This window comes from Opisthorchis viverrini (genome assembly GCF_000715545.1).
Source record: "Opisthorchis viverrini unplaced genomic scaffold opera_v5_404, whole genome shotgun sequence".
In the NCBI taxonomy this organism is placed as follows: Eukaryota; Metazoa; Platyhelminthes; class Trematoda; order Opisthorchiida; family Opisthorchiidae; genus Opisthorchis; species Opisthorchis viverrini.
In genome coordinates this window covers 229869-249693 of record NW_008752056.1, presented here as the reverse complement: position 1 = coordinate 249693, position 19825 = coordinate 229869, and the positions used below count along the sequence as shown (strand labels likewise).

General features: G+C 45.5%; 1 protein-coding gene across 1 annotated transcript in view; it reads left to right on the top strand.

Moving 5' to 3' along the window:
* T265_15237 (hypothetical protein) overlaps positions 1-19825 on the top strand; it is a gene marked incomplete at both ends in the record, with an annotated part of 27361 nt that overhangs the window by 4721 nt on the left and 2815 nt on the right. The window contains 6 exons of the mRNA XM_009177175.1: positions 978-1307; positions 3059-3682; positions 4667-5066; positions 5868-6842; positions 9633-10135; positions 11389-11573. Coding sequence (XP_009175439.1) covers positions 978-1307; positions 3059-3682; positions 4667-5066; positions 5868-6842; positions 9633-10135; positions 11389-11573 — 3017 coding nt within the window. The remainder of the gene's footprint in view (positions 1-977; positions 1308-3058; positions 3683-4666; positions 5067-5867; positions 6843-9632; positions 10136-11388; positions 11574-19825) is intronic.

The following is a 19825-nucleotide window of genomic DNA, read 5'->3' as shown; positions in this document are numbered from 1 at the left end:
ATTCTCGTTTCTGAGACACAGCACACATCAATGCCAAGCGAGTCCAGTGTGAGTGCAAGAGCAGCTTGTTGTCCTGCTTGCTTCAGAGTGCGAACATTGAACGCGGCCAGATAGACTGGGTGTCGAGGCTTGAGGACTGATCTGGAGATTCCTGAAGATGTCGGCACCATGTGACGAGCAGACGCTGCACGCAAAACCGATGCATGACGAACGGAGTCATCAGTCCTAAGTGCTGGGCCTACAAGGAGAGAGTTATTAATGGGGTGGGCAGAGGGGGAAGAAAAAGTATGTGAAGGAGAAAGAAGGGAGGCGTCAGCAGTAGCCTGTTTTCGCTTACCCGCCCTGCTGTATGCAGCAGGTAAGGCGACCCGGCTGATGGCACCACGGGACGGCCGATGTGGCATGAGAATATCGTTAGTTGTGTAGGTCATGGTTGTAGGTCATGGTTTTATACGGAAGCGTCCAAAATGTGAAAAGTAGATCATCATAAAGTTCAAGATGATAACTTTTCACCACCGAGTTTTCCAATGAGTTCGCAAAGTTCCACCAAAAGTGTAGTCGCTTTAGAGGAGGAGCATTTCAACTCTATGCAGCTAACGGAATTTAGTTTTACCTAATGTGATTGTATTTCCGAAACAATTTGTTTTTTTTCCACTAGGTTAGGTAGGAGCAATGCGCTAGTTTCTTATAAGCAGCTCCATCCGTGGTTTGGTTCTCCGATCAAGCATTTGTGTATTGAAAGCTTTACTGAACTTCAGTAGTTTTTCGCCTTGCCTTGGAGCTGTCATTCTATTTCATACAATACACTTTTGGCAACCGTGAATCCGTCTTCATCTGACTTAGTGTGTTTTCGTACCTGGCAAATGGTCTGCAGTCTCGGTGATGCCTTATTAAGGCCACCGTTTTTATTGGGTGGCCGGCCAACTTTTATGAAATATACATCCTTTTTTCTTACATTTCCACCTACTACTGTGTAGATTGACATGCTGCGCAACGATAACGTGTTGCGAACCCGAGAGTTTGTTAGTTTGCAAGCTACACTGCTTGAAGCTGAACATCAATTGGAACAGGCCAGTGAACAGGAGCGTCAGTTGACATCCCTAAGACAAGCATATCTCTCATTAGAAAAGCGTTTGGAGCACGCAGTCAGAACAGTTCCATCTGAGAATCGTCCATATTGGGATTGTAATGGATTCTCTTCTGTGGATAGAACCGAATTCCCAGGATCACCAGTGCATCCAGAAGAGTCGATCTACGCGGGACAGAGGAACAAGAGCATTGTACTACAGGGAGACAGTCCCAAACAAGTGATAGACGCTGTGACCATAGTTTTTTGCATGATCTGTGTTGTGCCACATGCTTTGTCTGAATATGTAGCATGTCTTCCTGTCAGCATGTTCTCATCTCCATAAGTTGTCCTTCGTAAGAGTACATCCCTTCATCTTGGCCCTTTGAGATGTGGCTTGAGACTAAGATATTTTGGATGCTCATCCCCACATGTATAACAAGTACGTCTCTTAATAAAGAACAGGGTGCGTATACCGGGTTTCGATGTCTCCCAGTGCCAGGCATTTAACCATTAGCATGAAAACAAGTGCTTTAGGGTCCTATAGTACAATTTCTCCATGTGACAACCGTTACAGTTCACTTTCTATAAAGGCTACACCCTACATGGTCAAGCATCCTAAATCAGAACACCATAACTATGTTTAGAACCCTGAAGCACGCCTGAAATCCTATGGATGGGTCATGATAGTATTATAGAACAGTTTGTTCTCAGGGTATGCGCGTCGACCCTACTGCTTGTAACCAGCTATGATCTAGTCAAATCAAACGTTGGATTATTGCCGTGCCAGAATGTTAAACTTTTACTCTGGTGGAATTGTACATTTAAACAATTTATGGCTTTTATCGCATGAGGGAGTGGAAATATTCACAATAGGATCGCTTGTTGGTACCATCGTAATTGGCGTTTGGGAGTTCGTGACCTCCTGAAAGAGTTAACCGTTACCATGGATTATATAGTCTGTCTTTATGTTGCGACTGTTATCAAGGTGAACCAAAATGCTGCGCCAATGGCTTTACTGTTTGATTGTGTTATAAAAATTGGAGTTACGTACACGTGTTTTCCTTTGTACGATCGGAGGTGTTCCCTGCCTCCATCTGAGTGATACCGTCCGAGCCTACTGGGGTGAGTCGACAGTGGTGTTCATTTACATATATTCGCCGTACGACATTCACGAAGGAATTGGCTCCCCCTTTTATGACCAGGCTCGTTGCGTCCTTTACTTCACGCCCGTTACGGGAGCGCATGAGGATGTGACTGGAGAACGACAACCACGATTTTGGCCTTTTGGGTCACATCTTCACACTCCCTCATGCGCTAGAGCAACAGTATGCAACAGTATAGGTGCCCTACAACATTGGTGTCCCGTGATGTCAAGACTGCGTTCGATTCTGTCGACTAGTTAGTCCTTTTCAACACGCTCGCGCATCAGGGTATGCCACAGAAGTTCATAAATATCACGCTGCGTTTGTATTTGCATACTTGTATGTGCATGAGAATGTGTGCAGGGTACTCCGGAACTGTGTCTACAAGGAGTGATGTCGGACAGCGGGGTCCAATCTCTCCATTTTTGTTCAGTTTCGTTATGGATTAGTTAATGAGGCGAACATTGGAGAATCTCGGTGTTGAGATTCTTCCGAGCAAGAACCTTGCCGACCTGGAATATATTATTTTTGGAGAGGAGTAAAGCACGCGTATTCTTTTCGCGTGTTGTCGATGATGATGACGTCCCCCTGGATTCTCTCAACAAGGGCCACTCGGGCCGTTTCCCGTTGGTGGCCTATACTCGGGAGAATTGCGTATTTCGCCTGCTGCGTGATATACTGAAACTAAGCTTAGTTTATGGCGGACAACAGACGTTTGCACGTTTCTCCCCTTTTCCACATTTGTGTTTCTCTTCGGTCCCTTGATTGTTGTGTCTGACTCCAGGAAAACAGTGTTGTTGCTGTCGTCGCAACTCCATTCTGATGTTCACTTGCACTTATTTTTCAGATCGCACCAGTCAAGCACTTACTTGTTCAGCTTGAAGCCACGCAACAGAAGCTAGATGCTCAAATCGAACAATCAAATGAACTCGAGGCGCTGCTGGCAGATCGCGAATCCCGTGTTGTTACCCAAGGCCACGAACTGAATGAAGCAGAATCCCAGTTGAGCGCATCTGCCCATTTAATCAACCAACTGCACGAACGTTTGTCAGCCAACCATCACTATCTGAACCAGTTGTTACAACAGTTTAATCCGACGTCTTCTCCGAATAATGCGGAGCAACTTCCAGCTGTACCTGCAGTGCTTGAGTTAGCTAGCAACTTAGATGCAGTATACGCGGAACTACAAGACTCTGAGCGTCTTAGGTTGATTGCGGAACGTCGGGCATCTAGCGCCACAACAACCGCTCGTCAGTTGCGCACACGTCTTCGCCACATCGTTAACGAGTTAGAAAGTGATTCGTTGGATAGTGTGCACGCCGCAGTTTCTCGTTCAGTTTGTGCAGCATCCACACAAACCCTTCCTACTCTAGGGGTCGCTCGAGCAGTACAAACGGTGCCCTCTAACGGAGCCGATTTCAATAAATTGAGGGCGGAGACAGACTCCAACACGAATGCGTCACTGGAAACGGTACGTCTAACTGGTTCATGTGGAAAGAATTTCGGTACGCCCGGTTGTATAGGTGGCTTTTCCCTGCTTCCCCAGTTGGACGATTTAACTAAAAAATCGATCGTACACAATACAAGTTAAGTGATATAAATTGTAGCTAAATGGGCATTAGTTCGTGAAACATTTTGGTGTCAAGTCTATTAAGAGTGGATCGCACATCTGAGTGATCGGTTCATTGTGCCGTCCTAGAGCCCACCGTTGACTCCAGCTGTATACTTGCTGCCACCTGGAGGAAGTTTGCCTCTTTAACATGAGGACAGACCAGAGTCTAGAGCTTTGATTAGGCTCGACGGTGAGTATGTAAGCACCGCCTGATCCGTTCTGAAGGACTTGACTTACTGGTTTAATTGGACTGTCTTAGAGTGGTCTGACAGCCTATTTCCATCTAAGTGGTTGAGCAATAAATATTCTGCTCAGCTATGAACCAATATGATCCATTATCACAGTCTATGGAAGCATAAATTTTACTTTTGAATTAACTGTTATGAAATATCCGTCCTTTTTGACAAGTGTGCTTCTTGTTTGATGTAGTAGTGGTAGAAAAATTTGCGGTCTTTTACACCAGTCACGCCTTAGGATGATCATGGGAGCAATACATTAGTGGTTAACCGTTGGGCCGGCGCGCGGTATACCGGGCCCAACGATGTGGAGTAATGGTGTCCTAGCATTACTGACGATTTTTAGCTGTCTTCTACTCTATTTTCCGGTCGACCATGTTCACTGGCGTGACCTCTCGGAAGTCGGTTTTATTGTTCTTCGGACAAGGCAAACACCCTCTGGCTCCAGACCTTCACTTTCTGGTAATTAGATGTGAGGCAATCCCGTATTGTTAATTGGCCGTTATTTGGACGTAAAAGCCCAAATGGTGCTCACGATACCATTCGATCTATGTGTAACGGGCTGTACTGTTTGCCCTGAGCATACTACAATTTCTCTTTACTCCAGATCCTAACATACGCATTTTCGCGACCATCCGAGGTGATGGCTACCCTAACGACAAAAGAACAGACAACTCCGGAACAGGTCATCCAACTCAAAGAGGCCCTAAGAAATGCAATTATCCAAGTGGAGCGTCTGAACAAATACCGTTTGGCACAAAAAAGCAAACTTGAACAGATGCAGCAGAGATTCATTCAGTTGAATTCCGAACTCGATGCTACTGTGGACGCTCTCCGATATCATCAGACGAGTTCCGAGGATGAGCGACGTCGCACAGCCTCAGAGTTATCTGGACTGCGGATGCAGCTGGCCAAAGCCAATGCTTTACTAACTCAGCAGAGAGCCCGCAATGCCAAAATGACGTCAAGTCCTTTCAGCATGACTGACTCTGTGCAGGCTAGCAGAGGTGAACTTTCCTTACTATGTGCAGTTGCCTTCCCTAATGCATATTCACAGTTTTGTACAGCCAAGGACCCACTATCAGCGCTGTGAATTTTCCGACTGTATTCACGGTTTTTTTACTGCTTCACGTTTTACGGGTTTGCCGAGCCACCACTTAGGCTATTGATCATCGAGAGAGCCATCCTTTATTCACTCTAGTGGTATACGAACCTGTCAGTTGACTTGTGCATTCAAGCGACTATTCGCGACACAGCTTGAAGCATCTAGGATATCAGTGTACACTATTCACTGAGAAGAGGAAGCAACCCACTTTGGACTTATGATCCGTTGTTTTCAGTTTCACTACAACACGGACCACCTGTTTGTTTCGGTGGACTGCTTCCTACCATTGCGGTGCACCTCACTAACAGCCAGTAAAGCCACTGTTTGTGTCCGTCCTGGTATTTCCTACGCACACTTCATGATAAATCGCCTCGCGTGCCAGCTTTTTGTTCTGGGCAGTACAATTATTCGACTGTCAGCACTTGGTATTTATCAGCCCGTGAATTTGAACTCCTTAACTTGTTTGATGTTGCTGTCTTTGGTGATGATGAGCTTGTTTTTACAAAGTACTTTACGAACGCTGGGTGTCAAAGCGCTAACGGCAACTGTTTCCAGAATGCAGTTCGCCCAATGCCTATTTTGTTCATTTGTGGAGATTACAAACCTCCGTTTCGGCTCATTAAAAGCGCATTTTGTCCAGCAGCCTTCAAGATTTATGACGATAAGTCAAATAGTCCTGTTTTATTTGTCGTTTCCTTCACAGCCTCAAGCATGAGCCCCGTCGCAAACCGTGCATTTGTTCCAGGAAAAGAAGTTATGTCATCATCGGAAGATATCGAACTTCAGTTGACAATGGCCCAAAGTGAGCTGTCACAACTTCGTGCTGATATGACACGACAAAAAACGGACAGTGACCGTGAAGCCACAAAACTGCGGGGCCAGTTGGCCGAGGCAGCCGCGGATATACGCACTCTACGTCTGCAATTAACGCGCATCCAAACTGCTGCTAGCGTTGCTCACAGGAACGCTGGAAACGACCAGGCTGCAATCATGGAAGTTGCATGCTCAAATTGCCAGCGATTACAAAGACTCCTGGATATCATTCAGAGGAAAGCCAACGACAACTCAGCAATGAGTAACTCTGTGGAACAATCACTACACTCAGCAAAACTGACCGGAAAGTCCAGCGAATCTAACGCAGTAATCCCTATAGGAAGTCTTGATTATGAGCAACATCCCAACGAGGGACAGCAACAACGGGATGTGTTGATGACACAGAAAGAGAATGTTCACTCCAGCTTTGAATCCATCTCTTTCGAGCTACATAACACACGCCATCAGCTCGTTCAAACTGAGAAGCAAATCGAGGAGTTGTGTACACGTCACCATGAGGAGGTGATTCACCTCCAAGAGGAAAAGTTACGCATAGTCCAGGAGAGGGAGTTTCTTCAGGAAGAACGTCGTCGTCTTCTGGAACATGAGGAGGACGTTTTCCGGAAAGAAAGGGAAATGGAGGCGTTGATTCTGATAGCCTCGAGGAACAAACACTTGTTTAAAGACTCACTGCAGGCACAGCTAATTGAGGCTGGGACTACTGCTCACTCAGCCAATCAGCACTTTCCTGATTCACCTGAACCTGAGAACACAAATAACAGTCTTGTCGGTGACCCGCGCAACATTTGCTCGATTGTGACACACAGTAAGGCTGTTCAGACAGATGTGTATGAACGACTCTCAGGTAAGTTGAGCAATACGTGTGTCCTCAAAATGACATTACCTATTGGCGATTCTGACCGGATTACTTCCGACCATTTCCGTCAGGCTTTGGTTCATTCCACAACAAAGAAGTATCGAATTTTTATCTCGAATCGGAATTCTTAGGTGAATATGGCAATATTAACTGAAATCTAGTCAAATCCTATGAGCTGTTTTGCCGCCTACTGACACAGACGAAATTGTTGAAAGGGGCGAGATGGCCCAAGTGGTTAGAGCGCGAATTTACTGACCGGAAGGTTCGTGGTTCGAATCCGACCTCCGCCACTCGACTTCCCCTGTCTAGGCTTGGGCAACCTGGCAGTATCCCAGCCCTCGTGCTTCCTTCGGGTGGCATGGCAGCTAGGCACCAGAAGGGTGCTACAGCTGGACGCTTTCTTTCTTTATTCAAGACACCAGGCAATCGTACGCAGAATGTCCGCTTTCGGAGGCAAAGTGGATGCTGTCTGCGCAACTGTCATAGATCAAAGTATCATCTACAGTCAAACAAAGTATCCTGATAGCTGACTCAGGCAACACGGGTGCGGCCAAACTCTGGTACTATGCCAGGGAGATAGGATCTTGCATGCTCCGCGCGTAGCAGTTCGGCTGAAAATATGGTGGTTGGTTGCACACTGTTTTTCCATCCGAGTGTAAGTATCATGGCGTTTGTTTTCGAAAAGAGGACGTCGACCCAGAAAGTAGTCAGTTACTGGCATGTTCAGCCCAGCTTGGTCCGTGTGTTTAATTGGCTATGATACATATATGTTACACACAGATTTGGTTTGTTGGTCATGCCATAGATTCATAGATTCATTCATAGATTCCGTTTGAACATTCAGTGGTTCGATGCAATTTCTTTTGACTTATTCTACTAATAAGCCACTAATTAAGTTCACTCGAAGCGAAATTTAAGGCATGCTGGTATTCAGCAATTTGTGTTTCACCTGGAGATGCTACACGCGGCAAATTTGAGCGGATACGGAAATTCCCCATTCTGGAAAAGAATCAGTTTCGAAGGTAGTAGGTGGTCCATCTTGCAACAACTACGCTCATCGAATGTCGCTGGGCCTTAGAACGTACTAGAAAAATAAACAGATAAGCATACTCACAAGGTTGCTGGAAACCTTCTGACGGCCCGTGACCAGTTTCGCCCATCCTGGGGCTCGTTTGGTAGCTGCTTGTCCCCTTTTCGCACAACTAGGCGAAGGATGGAGACGAGCCAGGGGTGATCAAACAGTGACTGAACAACGAATTGTGAAAGTCATTACCAGCGAACGCGACTGTGCTGGTCATTGCCCTCTTCCTAGATGAGGGACCGAGACGGGACACATCAGGCATGGCCCAGCCGCGCCCTCAGTGGCGCTCATGCATCCAAGCTGTTGCCTTCAATGCATGGCTCCCCAGATCTCCCCAGTGAGAATTCCGTATCACCTACCGCCTCCACTGCGCAGCTATCTAGATCCTCCCTCCAGATCATCGACGAACAAAATTATGGCAGCTAGAACCACTGTCAGGCAAGCACGCAGTTCCTACAGCTGATGATGATGATGATGGTTAGGATGATCCTGTCTCTGGGTCTCCGTGAGCCGTATCTCCTACTTCAACCCAAATTGAACGATATTTTCCAAATGCCAATTTGGTTTTCACAGGAGACCTGAATCCAAACTGAATCTCTCCTTTATGATATTCTTCAACCGAATTTGTTGCACAAAGGCAACTTCATGTTTCAATCGGTACGATATTTGGGGTATCGCAGTATATTTTCATAAGGGAAGCTACTCACAAGTTTTCTGAAAACTCATTGACAGCCCACGACAGGTTTCATCCTTCTTGGGGCTCATCAGGGAGGCACAGTCCATCAGTCTCGGTCACGTGCAATTCAGTTGACTCTTTTGTGACAACCAAAGTAGTGTGCAAATGAGTGTGTTTTGCGAGTAAGCGAGTAGCGCTCAGCTCATGCTTTTGAATAAACATGCTCGCATACCTGCGGAAAATCGCTATATTTACCATTGGTTCAACAGTATCGACCCGTTTGGCCTGACGGGTACATAATTCAGCGGCTAGTCTGAGACTGCTCACATTGACTACTCACTGAAAACAACCCTACTTTGATGCTGTTGAGGCGGCCTATCAGATCGGTTGTTTAATTCGTCTGACTTGGAAGGTAACATGCCACGGGAACCGGAACATACGAGGTTGGAAAGTTGTTTCTAAGGCACCCTGGTGAACTGCTTGCTTGTAAAGCCAGACGGCAGGATACTGAAACGTGCGACCTTTGAACCCACACTTAAAATTCATGGTGTTGGCTATCTCACCTAGGAATTGTACATACAACCGTGATTAACCATAGGACTGCCAATAGTAATTCATCGAGTTCTAATGGCTTTCACACTGTCGACTCCCTTCTTCTGGGAAGGTAACAATATTGCATAAATGTGTCACCCTTTCCAGCACTTGAGGGGTCCTCTCACCGTACAATCAGTCATTGCGAACATGACTGACCTGAGGCATTTCGAAAGGGGTGTACCACTGTAACTGCATCTTACTTTTTGGAGCTACGGATACGTTTCTATAAGAGGCATATATGTTGAAGTATAAAATCCTTGGGGCCAGAGATTGTCGGTACAAATATTATTATTTCTATGGAAGCAAGATAACCATATGTGTACAAAACACTCTTGAACCTAATACCGAGCTGTCCTTCAGCGCGTCTTTTCACTGCTACTCCCACTTACATATACAACTCCGCTTTTTCTCCTACGGGGTTTTCCAGATTCGAATAACATTACTGGATTGGGATCATTCCAACTTATCGGGGAATCCTTTGAGGAATTAGAATTTAATGCGATTTCCGGTGCTCAGAATCTCATTAGTGAGCGGTTGCGTTCGCGGTACAATTCTTTGCAAGATATGGCTGAAGAACTACTCGTTTTGCGATCTCGACTTTACGACGAGCAACAAGCTTTGGAGAAGGCGAAGTTGGAGTTTCGTAAAATGCAAGAGGTACAATCGACTATACAGGAAAGGACTGCTAATTTCACAGCATCAGAAAGCTCTACGCATATGGACAAAAGTGTTCCTGCTCAATCTGATACCCCCGAGATCCCGTACGATGTCTTGATGCATCGACTACAAGCTGCGGAGCGAGAGGCTGAGGATGCTGTTGCTCAACTGAGGGCCAGCAACTCGGAGTTTCTAACTCTACGAGAACGTGTTTCCTATGCTTCCGTCGAGCGAGCCCACCTCAAATCAACGATCGAGGGCCTCGATGAGCAGGTTAGTGCCAAAGCTTCACTCTTTCTCTGTCACACTGGCTAATTTCTTCTGGTGTTTTATAATTGATGTCTCAGCAGCTAAGCTGCTGGAACACCAGAATGTGCTTGTTAGCTGGACCCGAGCCTGTTTTCGATCAGCGTTGAGACGTCCATGATAATGTATCTCGTAACCTGCTGTTGCTTGTTTGAGATTACAAGTGATTTACGTCATTTAAGTGTGGTCACATACTTCTAAACATGGATTCAAGTTCACATAGACCTTTCTGCGGACTAAGTTGCTCCTTGCAAGAAAACCTCTCTGTGGAAGAGTACTGAATGCGCCACGATACCGGAGAGAGGGTTGGTAATGTAGTTGGTAATTGGGTTGCATTTTTAGTTTGATGCACTGACCAGTTTTGCTGCCGCCAGCTGTCCTGACACTGGAAGACAGCATATTTGACATAATTCCAGGAGATACTGTTCAAAAGGCTGGCGAAGCCAAATTTACGGGGTTTAATTAATGAACAATGGGTTGCAATGAAAACACGCGTGGCTGCACTGGATATAGCCGGAGTGTAGAAACCAGCGTGAAATGGCTGATCTGTCAAGTGTGACACTGTGATTTCGACCACCGTTGAGTAGAAAAATGCAGTGGCATACTGAACAACTCGTCAGGTTGTTCCAGCGAAGAGGAATTTCGAACGGCAAAAACACTCTCACGGAACTGAGGTGGAGAATGAGCAGTCTCCTCGGACGCAGTTAGACGTTGTAAGAATTTTGTAGTCCCAAAATCCGATATTTCCAATTTTTTCAGGACATCCAGGTCAGTCAGAACTTAAAGGTATGCCAATTGGGAAGGAGAATACTCAGTTAGTCCTTTCATGTGATCCAACGGAAAGGATCCAACTGTGTCGCGGTCCCGTTTGTCATGACTGCAGGAAAGCTTTAAAGTATTGGTCCTGCATCACAGCGTTTGATTTCTTAATGTCGGAGTTCAGAAACTCGCTACGACTGCATATTTGGAAGTTCAACTTTTGCTATTTACTAGTTTGTAAGACTCCAGCCATGTACCCTCATTCTTCCTCTTATACGAAGCAAAACAAGTTGATGTTATTCTACCTGTTTGTTTTGTCCTAGAGAAGCTTTCGCACGGCTTGACTGGAAGTTGTCTTCGAGCAGTCCCTATGAGTGTGGCTGTTTCTACTCCAAGGACACATTTATCCCATCAAGATTTGTTTTGCGTTTGGTCCAACTCGATCCCTTTCCCTTTTCCAGGTCTCCAGACTCGAATCCTGTTTATACGAGCGCACACAACAGTTAAATCAGTGCCGGGATGAATTGAATAAAGCCGCGGGGCGATATGTCATTCCTCTCGACACAGCACTCGGTGGTGTACATGTAAGCAAGACACTAAAGTACACGACTTTCAGTCGCGTCACAACCAGACTCAAATGCTTCCGGTACGTACATTTGTTTAATCTATAACGTGTCCATTTTGCAACGGGTTTCGTGGATATGCGCCGAAAACATAAATCCGGGTTGCATAACCAAGTGTGAATGTAAATGTTTACAACTGACAGTCTTTTACTTCACTGACTGCCGTTGCTAGACACGTCATGGTGTTTGGTAGTGCATTGATTTCTGTGTCTGCAGATTATCTGGAGCTCAAGATATTTTAGGGATTAAGGCATGAATTGTTTTCGTTCAGCTGTAGCACCCTTTCGGTGCCAAACTGCCATGTCATCTGAGGAAGCACGAGACAAGGTTACCCAAGCCTAGACAGGGGCAGTCGAGAGGCAGAGGTCTGATGCAAAACACGGGCTATCCGTTCAGTAAATCTGCGCTCTTGCCACTGAGCCATCTCGCGTGAGCTACTGATCGGATCGTCCGTGGTTTGAGTCCGATCTTGGGTTCGAGCAACCTTGTATAAGTTCGACCTTCATACTTCCTTCGGGATGCATGACAGCTGTAAACCGAAAGGATGCCACAACTGAACCATGCTCTCTATAGTTGTATATGGCCATCTACAAATTGCTGACAGAAACTCAATTTCGAGCGCTAACGAAATTTCCTATTTTACATGCAATCTTTCAGCTTATACGGAACGAACGTTTTTCCGAGTGGTGTATGAATTTCTCTTGCTCAGATCAGCTAATTTTTGTCGTTTGCTGCGCTGCCACGATGCAAGCGTGTTAGTTTTTATCGAACAGAGTTCATTGTCTAATGAGATATGTTTCACGACTTTCAGGGCGTGTTCGACCCCTGTTTCTACATCTCCGTACCAAACTTCTATCGTCCGCATTCTTGGTAGCTTTCTTAATTATTGTCGAAGAGAGGCGAATGGGCGCTTCTCACTATTTGTTATCATTAGGCGAAACCATGCTAATTAGGTCAAAAGAATCAGTGGGACGTAGGGGGGGATTTCGCTTTCCGTTTTATTTCAACTGAATTTTCAGTGACATACTAATGTGCATTAACATAACAATGGAGATTTTTGCGGTGGAACCGAGCAGACTATTAACACAAACGAAGTCTAATTATCACGTTTGGAGGAATGTATCCTGTGGTCTTGATGCTTGTGCTATTCGTCGAACGTCTCTCTCACATCCTTTTGTCTTAACTCGACCAAGGCCTTGTTAGAGCGACGGATGTGTTGGTCTAGATTTTTGTGTGGGACCCCCACAGAGAGTCATCCAAATCTTCCGTCGATGAGGTGTTTGCTTCTGATAAAAATGAGCAGTAAAAGCGCCTTCCCGACTTCTCTTGACACTGAAACCTCTAATTTATTGAAAGATATTACTCTTAAACTGACGCTAGTCCAATAGAGCTATATTTGTTCCCGTAAACTTCAGTTTATTTTGAGCTTATGACTTGGGCTTTCGCTTTGACACCGTTTGCTCATTTGAAATAGTTCACATCCGGTAAGAGAGAGATTACCATTAATAGCTGAGTTAGCTTTGAAGACGAAGGGAATGTGCACATGAGGACCACAATCGAATTGAAGCTGACGCAACCAATCAAGTTTCAAATCCCTTGCCTGGATAAGATCTGTGTTAGAGCACTGCTCTACAACTAAGCCTGTCGTGAACTGTGATAACCGACTGAAGTCTAGTTCGGATAACGGTGACACAGATACGCTCCATCATGTATTTTCTAGGTCCTCAAACACCCCAACCACATCATTGTAACTGTTGGTTGTTTAAATAACAATCGCGTAGTGTTCTGTGAGGTGTATAAGGTGTTCCTTCAACTGAAGGCTCGGAGATTGCGTGACTCATCTATGTTTCTCCATGCGCGAACGTAGTCAGCGATCTTTCCAATCAGCGTCTTTATCTTAGTGAGTGCGTGAAAGATCACCGGATAGACTGGGTAGACTGATGTGACGGTCTTGTAAGCGTTACTCTCTTATGCATCCAAGTGCCACGAATTCTTAATTTTGTTTGTTCTACTTAGGCGAAACCGTTGCCTAAAACATGGATATTACTCTGTTCAGCAACCTCACTTGGTCTCTCCATATGCGATCTGTTTTTCTGAAATTTGGTTTTTATTCCACCGCGCTACTAGAGTAAGGAATTTATGAGTCTCTTGCCCTATCCGCTGATTTCTTTTTGCACATGTTCTCCTTCATCGGACCTACTTTTCACCCCACAATTGTTCACTCAACAACCAATTCAACGTTTGTTCAAAATTCGTGTAAGAGATGCTGACGGGCGTCCAACACTCTGTATCCGGCATTATCCACGTCCATATGAACGCCATGCGCACGTTCACAGTCTAGACTTTTTCCCAACTGGAACTACTACTCACGCGACACCGTATTCCCCATTTTGGTGCACCGCAGACCTAAACATTGTCTTCTTATCTGGACCGCCCATTTTACTTCCTTTTTCCGTCACTGACGCGAAAACCACTGCATGTACTGAAACCGTCCAAGTATATAAGCTGTATACTAGAAAAATGTGTTTACCAGGCTGTGTAAGGCCTTTCTCAACATGATTCGAATCCGTGTAGAGCCTATCAGTTCTTCAAACTGTGAGAACTGCGGACGAATAATTGTTTAGTCACTTGACTGAACTTGGAAAGAAATGACGCTGATTTGCTGATAATTCGGTCAAATATCTTTGCTCCGATGAGTGGATTTTTAAATTTCAGCCATGGTTTCATCCCGTAAACGAAATCAGTCGATGTGTGTAGACTTATTATGCACTGTCTTATTTTGTAAGCACGTTATATTCGATCCAATGCCCTTTGCATGTCTGAGAGGAACGTGGATCAAGCTATCAACCAAACCAAAACGAATCGATTGATATTGAGCGATTTTGTAGTACCAGAGTCTCTGTTGTCGATTCTTTAACGTGGCTGTGGGTTGATGAATCTCGGTCCGGTGTAAGGGCTATTACCACTGTGTTTTCCTCTTCCGGTGACCAAGATTATAATTAAAAGGGGAGAGCACAGAGTTAAAAACGTTTGCTTATTTGTTGTCTTGGGCTACGCGCCCTCTAATTACAGCTCTGGAGCGATCAGAGGGGAGTTGATGTCCAATCTACCAACTCCCTATCGAGCGCCAGAGACCGACGATCTGTTGACCTCGGGTCTGAATTCACGAGTCCATCGTTTTAGTTCAGTAGAGCTTCACCTCAATGGTTCCCATTATTTAGCTCGGATAGAATCAAAATGACTCTTTCCTAGCCAGTGTAAAGGTGAGACATGGTTTTTGCTACCAGGTTATCTGGACTTCAGTCACTCAACAGTGGATCTCAACTGGCCATAGCGCCATCAGTAATCGAGGGGAAAGCTGCGCTCAAGCCCACCGGTCATACTGGATTGCCGGATTGGACTGAGTAGTACCATGATCTGCACGAAGCTGACGATAAGCTTCTGTTGTAGGGCGGTCATAGTGTTTTTGTGTGAACAAGCTGAGAGAGCTAACTGGTTCAGAGACTTTTGGATAGCGTTTGGTGGCAAAACTGGGCAAGCAGACATCCAGTAGCATAGACCAGTACTGGTCCTCTGTTCAATATGGTATGAAACGTGTTGCAGTTAGCTTTTCTGGATACACCAGCCGTTAGAAAACACCGCGGATGTCAACTGAATTACTACGTTTAATAGGGTTAAGATATTCTGCACCGACTGAGTTTACCTACAACTTCGAAGAAAAACAATCAGGCACTATAAATTTGTAGAAAGACAGAAAAGTGGTTTGGCAAGCACACTGAGAGGTTGAAAGGATCTTGGGCTAATGGCCTGACAGCGTCTTGTCGATGAACACCTCAACTCTCCAATCTCATCCAGTGCTCATCATGATCTGCCTCCTTTCATGCATTCATGTGCTCTCTTCCAGTCGGTGCCCACTTCAGTAGAAAGAGTACTACGAAGCAACCGATCACCTGGTATATGAAGCAGGGAACTGAGCCAATGTAGCTAATGCAGTCGTATCCGGATGGATCTGATTCAACTAACTCGACGTCATCGGGATTTTCCAAGTCCTCAATATCTTCTGTCGGAAGAAATTCCACCATGGGAGTAGCATATACATACCTGGGGGTTCTTGGATAATCTTTTCAATTACGAATTCGAAAAATGAAGATGGAGTATTAAAATCCGTAAACTTTTTCATCCTGAAAAATGCGGAATGTTCTTCATAAAAGGAGTCTTTTTCAGTGCTGCAGTTTATTGAAGCATGTGCAGAAATAACGAATAGTTTTGAAAGACCCGACTTGTCTGACCACCCATAATCAAAAATCCAGTCGCCCCTGGTAATGAAGTACTCATAAGAGTAGTATATAATCGTTCAAATATATAAATCTTCTGAGCCTGAATGGACACACCTGCCAATAGGGTATAAAGCAATCGAACAGGTTGTCTTCAATTACCGGGGTTCGACATTCATATCCAATTGGCAGGCGAGAAAAAATTCAATGGTATACTAATGGTGTCCGGTATATCCTTGTGTAGATCAACATCGTCATTTTTGGGAGGGAGGAGAACTGAGACTAGTGTATCCACGAAAATGCGAGTCTCCGACGTCGTCATCCCCTGAGCCCTAATTTTTTATTGAGAAGCGTGCTCCTTGCGGTTAGTTGATACATGAATACCATGGGGTTTTGATCACCGGTGCTTCCAGTGTGTACTTAGAATCCACTATCTAATAGGTATCCAGGGGAACGCTGTCACAGCTTACCATCTCACCGGCTTTGTCGATGAGGCAGCAGTGGGTTGAGCATCTGTTATGTGTCAATGAATCCGATCCACTACACCATGACGGCATTGTTGCCTCAGAGGACAACCGGAAGCTGGGTTCAGCGCATGAAAACGTGATATGAATCAGCCTTATTTCCATACGATCTAGGGAGCCCTCCACTGGATTTGTGTAGATCTGGTTGCCGATCGCTGTGCGGTTACAGCGTCTGTCCGATATATTTTTGAAGTCGACCTGTCCTGTCTCACGGGATAGTCGCTGTAAGGCGAATGAACTAATCGATGAATTGATTGAGCAGTTTGAAAGCTTCCACTGCCAAGTTCGGTCGCTTTGGAATCCTCAGGAAGATTAACGGCTGTCAGTACTCGCGGATCATATGACTGATTGGTTCCACCTCAAAACTATTACGATCCGGAGTCGGTGAATAAGTTGAGCAATCGAATCTAGTGTCTGACTAACCCTTGGTCCTCCTTTACTTGAGAATGTGCCGTGACCGATTATTTTGGTAGCTGATAAACTGAACCGAACTGAATTAATTCCTTTCTCTAAAGATTCACCTTATTTTCTGTTTGCTTAGACATATCTCTGAACTGTTCCGTTCAGTAACATCTCTTCCTGAGTTGGTACGAAACTCACGTACTGTGACTCTTCCAATTTTGGACCCAACCAGAGGAATCTGTGGCAGTCAATGCTCGTATCAAACCTGGGATCGGCAGAGGCTAGGTAAGCAACAGGCCTCTATGCAAACGATTTTTAAACGACACTACTATTTATCTGTTAGATGCGGCACCATGAGCATTTCCTTCACACACGAATCGATGCTTTAGATTATTTTCGTCAGAGTGAACGTTCTGGGTCAGCGTATTGGTCAGTATGTTGAAAGACCAGAGTGACCAGAACCTTCGGAAACGTGGCCATTCTATGGAACGCTAATAACGCCTATTCTCCGCATGCGCTGTGTTCCGATTATTGCAGAGTGCAGTGTGGACCATATCATACTTCAGCGGGAACTGCTCCGGAAAACAATGATCAACAACGCCTGTGGAGAAGAGTTAAACGCTGTCATTACCTCGAATGCCTCGTCGTAGAGATCTGCCAACTTGAGCATACATATTTTCGGCTAAATTCTAGGTACCATTGAATTTTACTGAGCATAGTGTATAGTCCACGGGGATCCAGTTGCCGACGGCCGACTATCCGGATGCCCACACCTGAGGACCTCCAGATATTTGCGGGTGTTCTTAGTTGCATTGGATGATGGTCGTAGAGTTGTCAAGATAGTGCATACCTCATTGGTACGTGTCCAGGATCTTGGTTAGTCCTGCTTGCCGAAATTCGTTACTTAGAGCTTTCGGCTGAGGAGGGCAGGTTTTAGTTCATTCGCCATTCGAATTTACGGCAGGGAAGCATCGGTGTTGAACACTGATGTCATGCTGTCGTTGATGATGATGCCATTTGAATAACGTCAGTCTTCTAGGATGTCCAGTACAGCAGTACAAGGCAAAGGCATCATTTTTGACGAATTGATCTGTGGAACGAAGGTTGTCGATGAAGAGAAAGAGGAAAGGTGGAATATATGCCTGTAGAGGGGAAGACTTTGTTATCAGCGTGCATTTGCTTTCCTTTTCTTGTGTGTGCGAAAAACAAGGTAACCCGATATCCATGCACGCGGTGTCAACTTTGTTCGGTATCAGCCATTTTATCCATAGGTTTCTCTCAATAGGGGTTACCCACGCGGAAGAGCAAACGAACCGCTATGTGAAGAATGCATCTTTTATACGGATTTTCCAATTATTTGTCCAGCCGATCTTGAAAGTTCACATCAAAATCATACCAAGCACTGCGATTTTGTGTAGCAGCCTTCCACATTGTCAGTCTGAGTTCAATCTACGAAAATCGCACCAAGAGATGTTCTTTACAAAACTCCTGGTTGCTATTCAAGCCCCAAACCCAAAGCTTCAATACCTTCAAGAAACAACTACTCAAAATGTAACTTGCAAACCTCTAATGTTCATTTTTAAGATCGCTGGAAAATTACTCAAACAATTTCACCGATCCAGACTCGGTGGTCCCATGTTCACTGCCAACGGAACACCCGTATGGCTGTTAATAGCCCGGGAAATACGAACTGAATACGTCTAGTATAATGGACCTTTTGACAGGAGTCCAGTTTGTCGTGCTGTGCCCTTTCACTACTAAAGAATGGGTGCGGCAAACGTACGATGAGCCGCGCAGATGCATAGGTAGACGGATAGACAGACAGCAAGCTGGCGGGTAGGTAGTCTGACTTATGGACCAACGGCACAAATTTTCAGACGACACATCACTTATTTTTCGTGCTGTGTTTTTCGTTTTAACCTCATCACACACTCAGCTTGCACCCTTCTGATGAGTCCCAAAAAATTGTAGTCCGTCGTGGGCTGTCGAATAGCTATCAGCAGCCTTATGAGTAGTATTCCGTCGAGAAAATTCGTAACACAACCCGTGGTAGTCGGATGAACATTATAATAATCCAAGTGTAACCTGAACTTGGTTAGGTGTACACTTCAATGTCATGCTTTCCATGTCTACAACTGGCCAAAATAGCTATTTTTGAACAAGTCGTTTTCTCCTTGAATTCGTTTAATATCGTCCTCTGTTTACCCTATCATTAACTTACTAGGGCATATCCTTAACGATCAAATATTGTCCATTTTCCTGTGAGAAGCCAAGTTTGGTAAACAGCTCTGTGTTTGAGCCATAGAGATGTCACGAGGAGACTCGACCTTATCGTGGTGTGGCGGTTTGTGTACCTCGGCGACCCATTGAGCTATACTGGGGAGTGTCCCCACGATGCTCACAGAGTCTCTCATACCAGGTTGGTCCATGGGTAGAGGTCCGACGAACACAATCTCCTGGCCCTCCAGGTTGGGGGTTGGAAAATGTATGGCGACGTGTTCCGTAAAAAAAAGGTAATGTACTTGCATTTCCAGCCGAACACCGCTGCCTTGCGGTTAGGCTTTTGAGCCAAAGGCTTTGGATGAGGACCCTAATCGTCCTCCTGTCTAGGTGTGGGCGCCCTGGCAGTATCCCAGCCCTCGTACAACCATGACCTATACAACTAACAATATTCTCATGCCACCTCGGCCGTCGCGTGGTGCCATCAGCCGGGTCGCCTTACTTGCTGCATACAGCAGGGCGGGTAAGCGAAAACATGCTACTGCTGACGCCTCCCTTCTTACACTTTCACGTTTTCCCTCTTCCACCCTCCCCCACCCAAATTCGAATACTTTCTCCGCTGGTCCCAGCTCTAGGACTGACCGTGTTGTTCGCCCTGCATCACACTCAGCTGCAGCCCCTGCACGTCCGAGTTCAGTTACAACCCAAAACACTTCGAAGTCTGTTTTCAAACCCCGAAAGCCTGTCTACTTAGCCACCTTCAATGTTCGCACACTGAAGCAAGCAGATCAACGGGTGGCTCTTGCGCGTACGCTGGATTCCCTCTGTATTGATGTATGTTGTCTGTCAGAAACA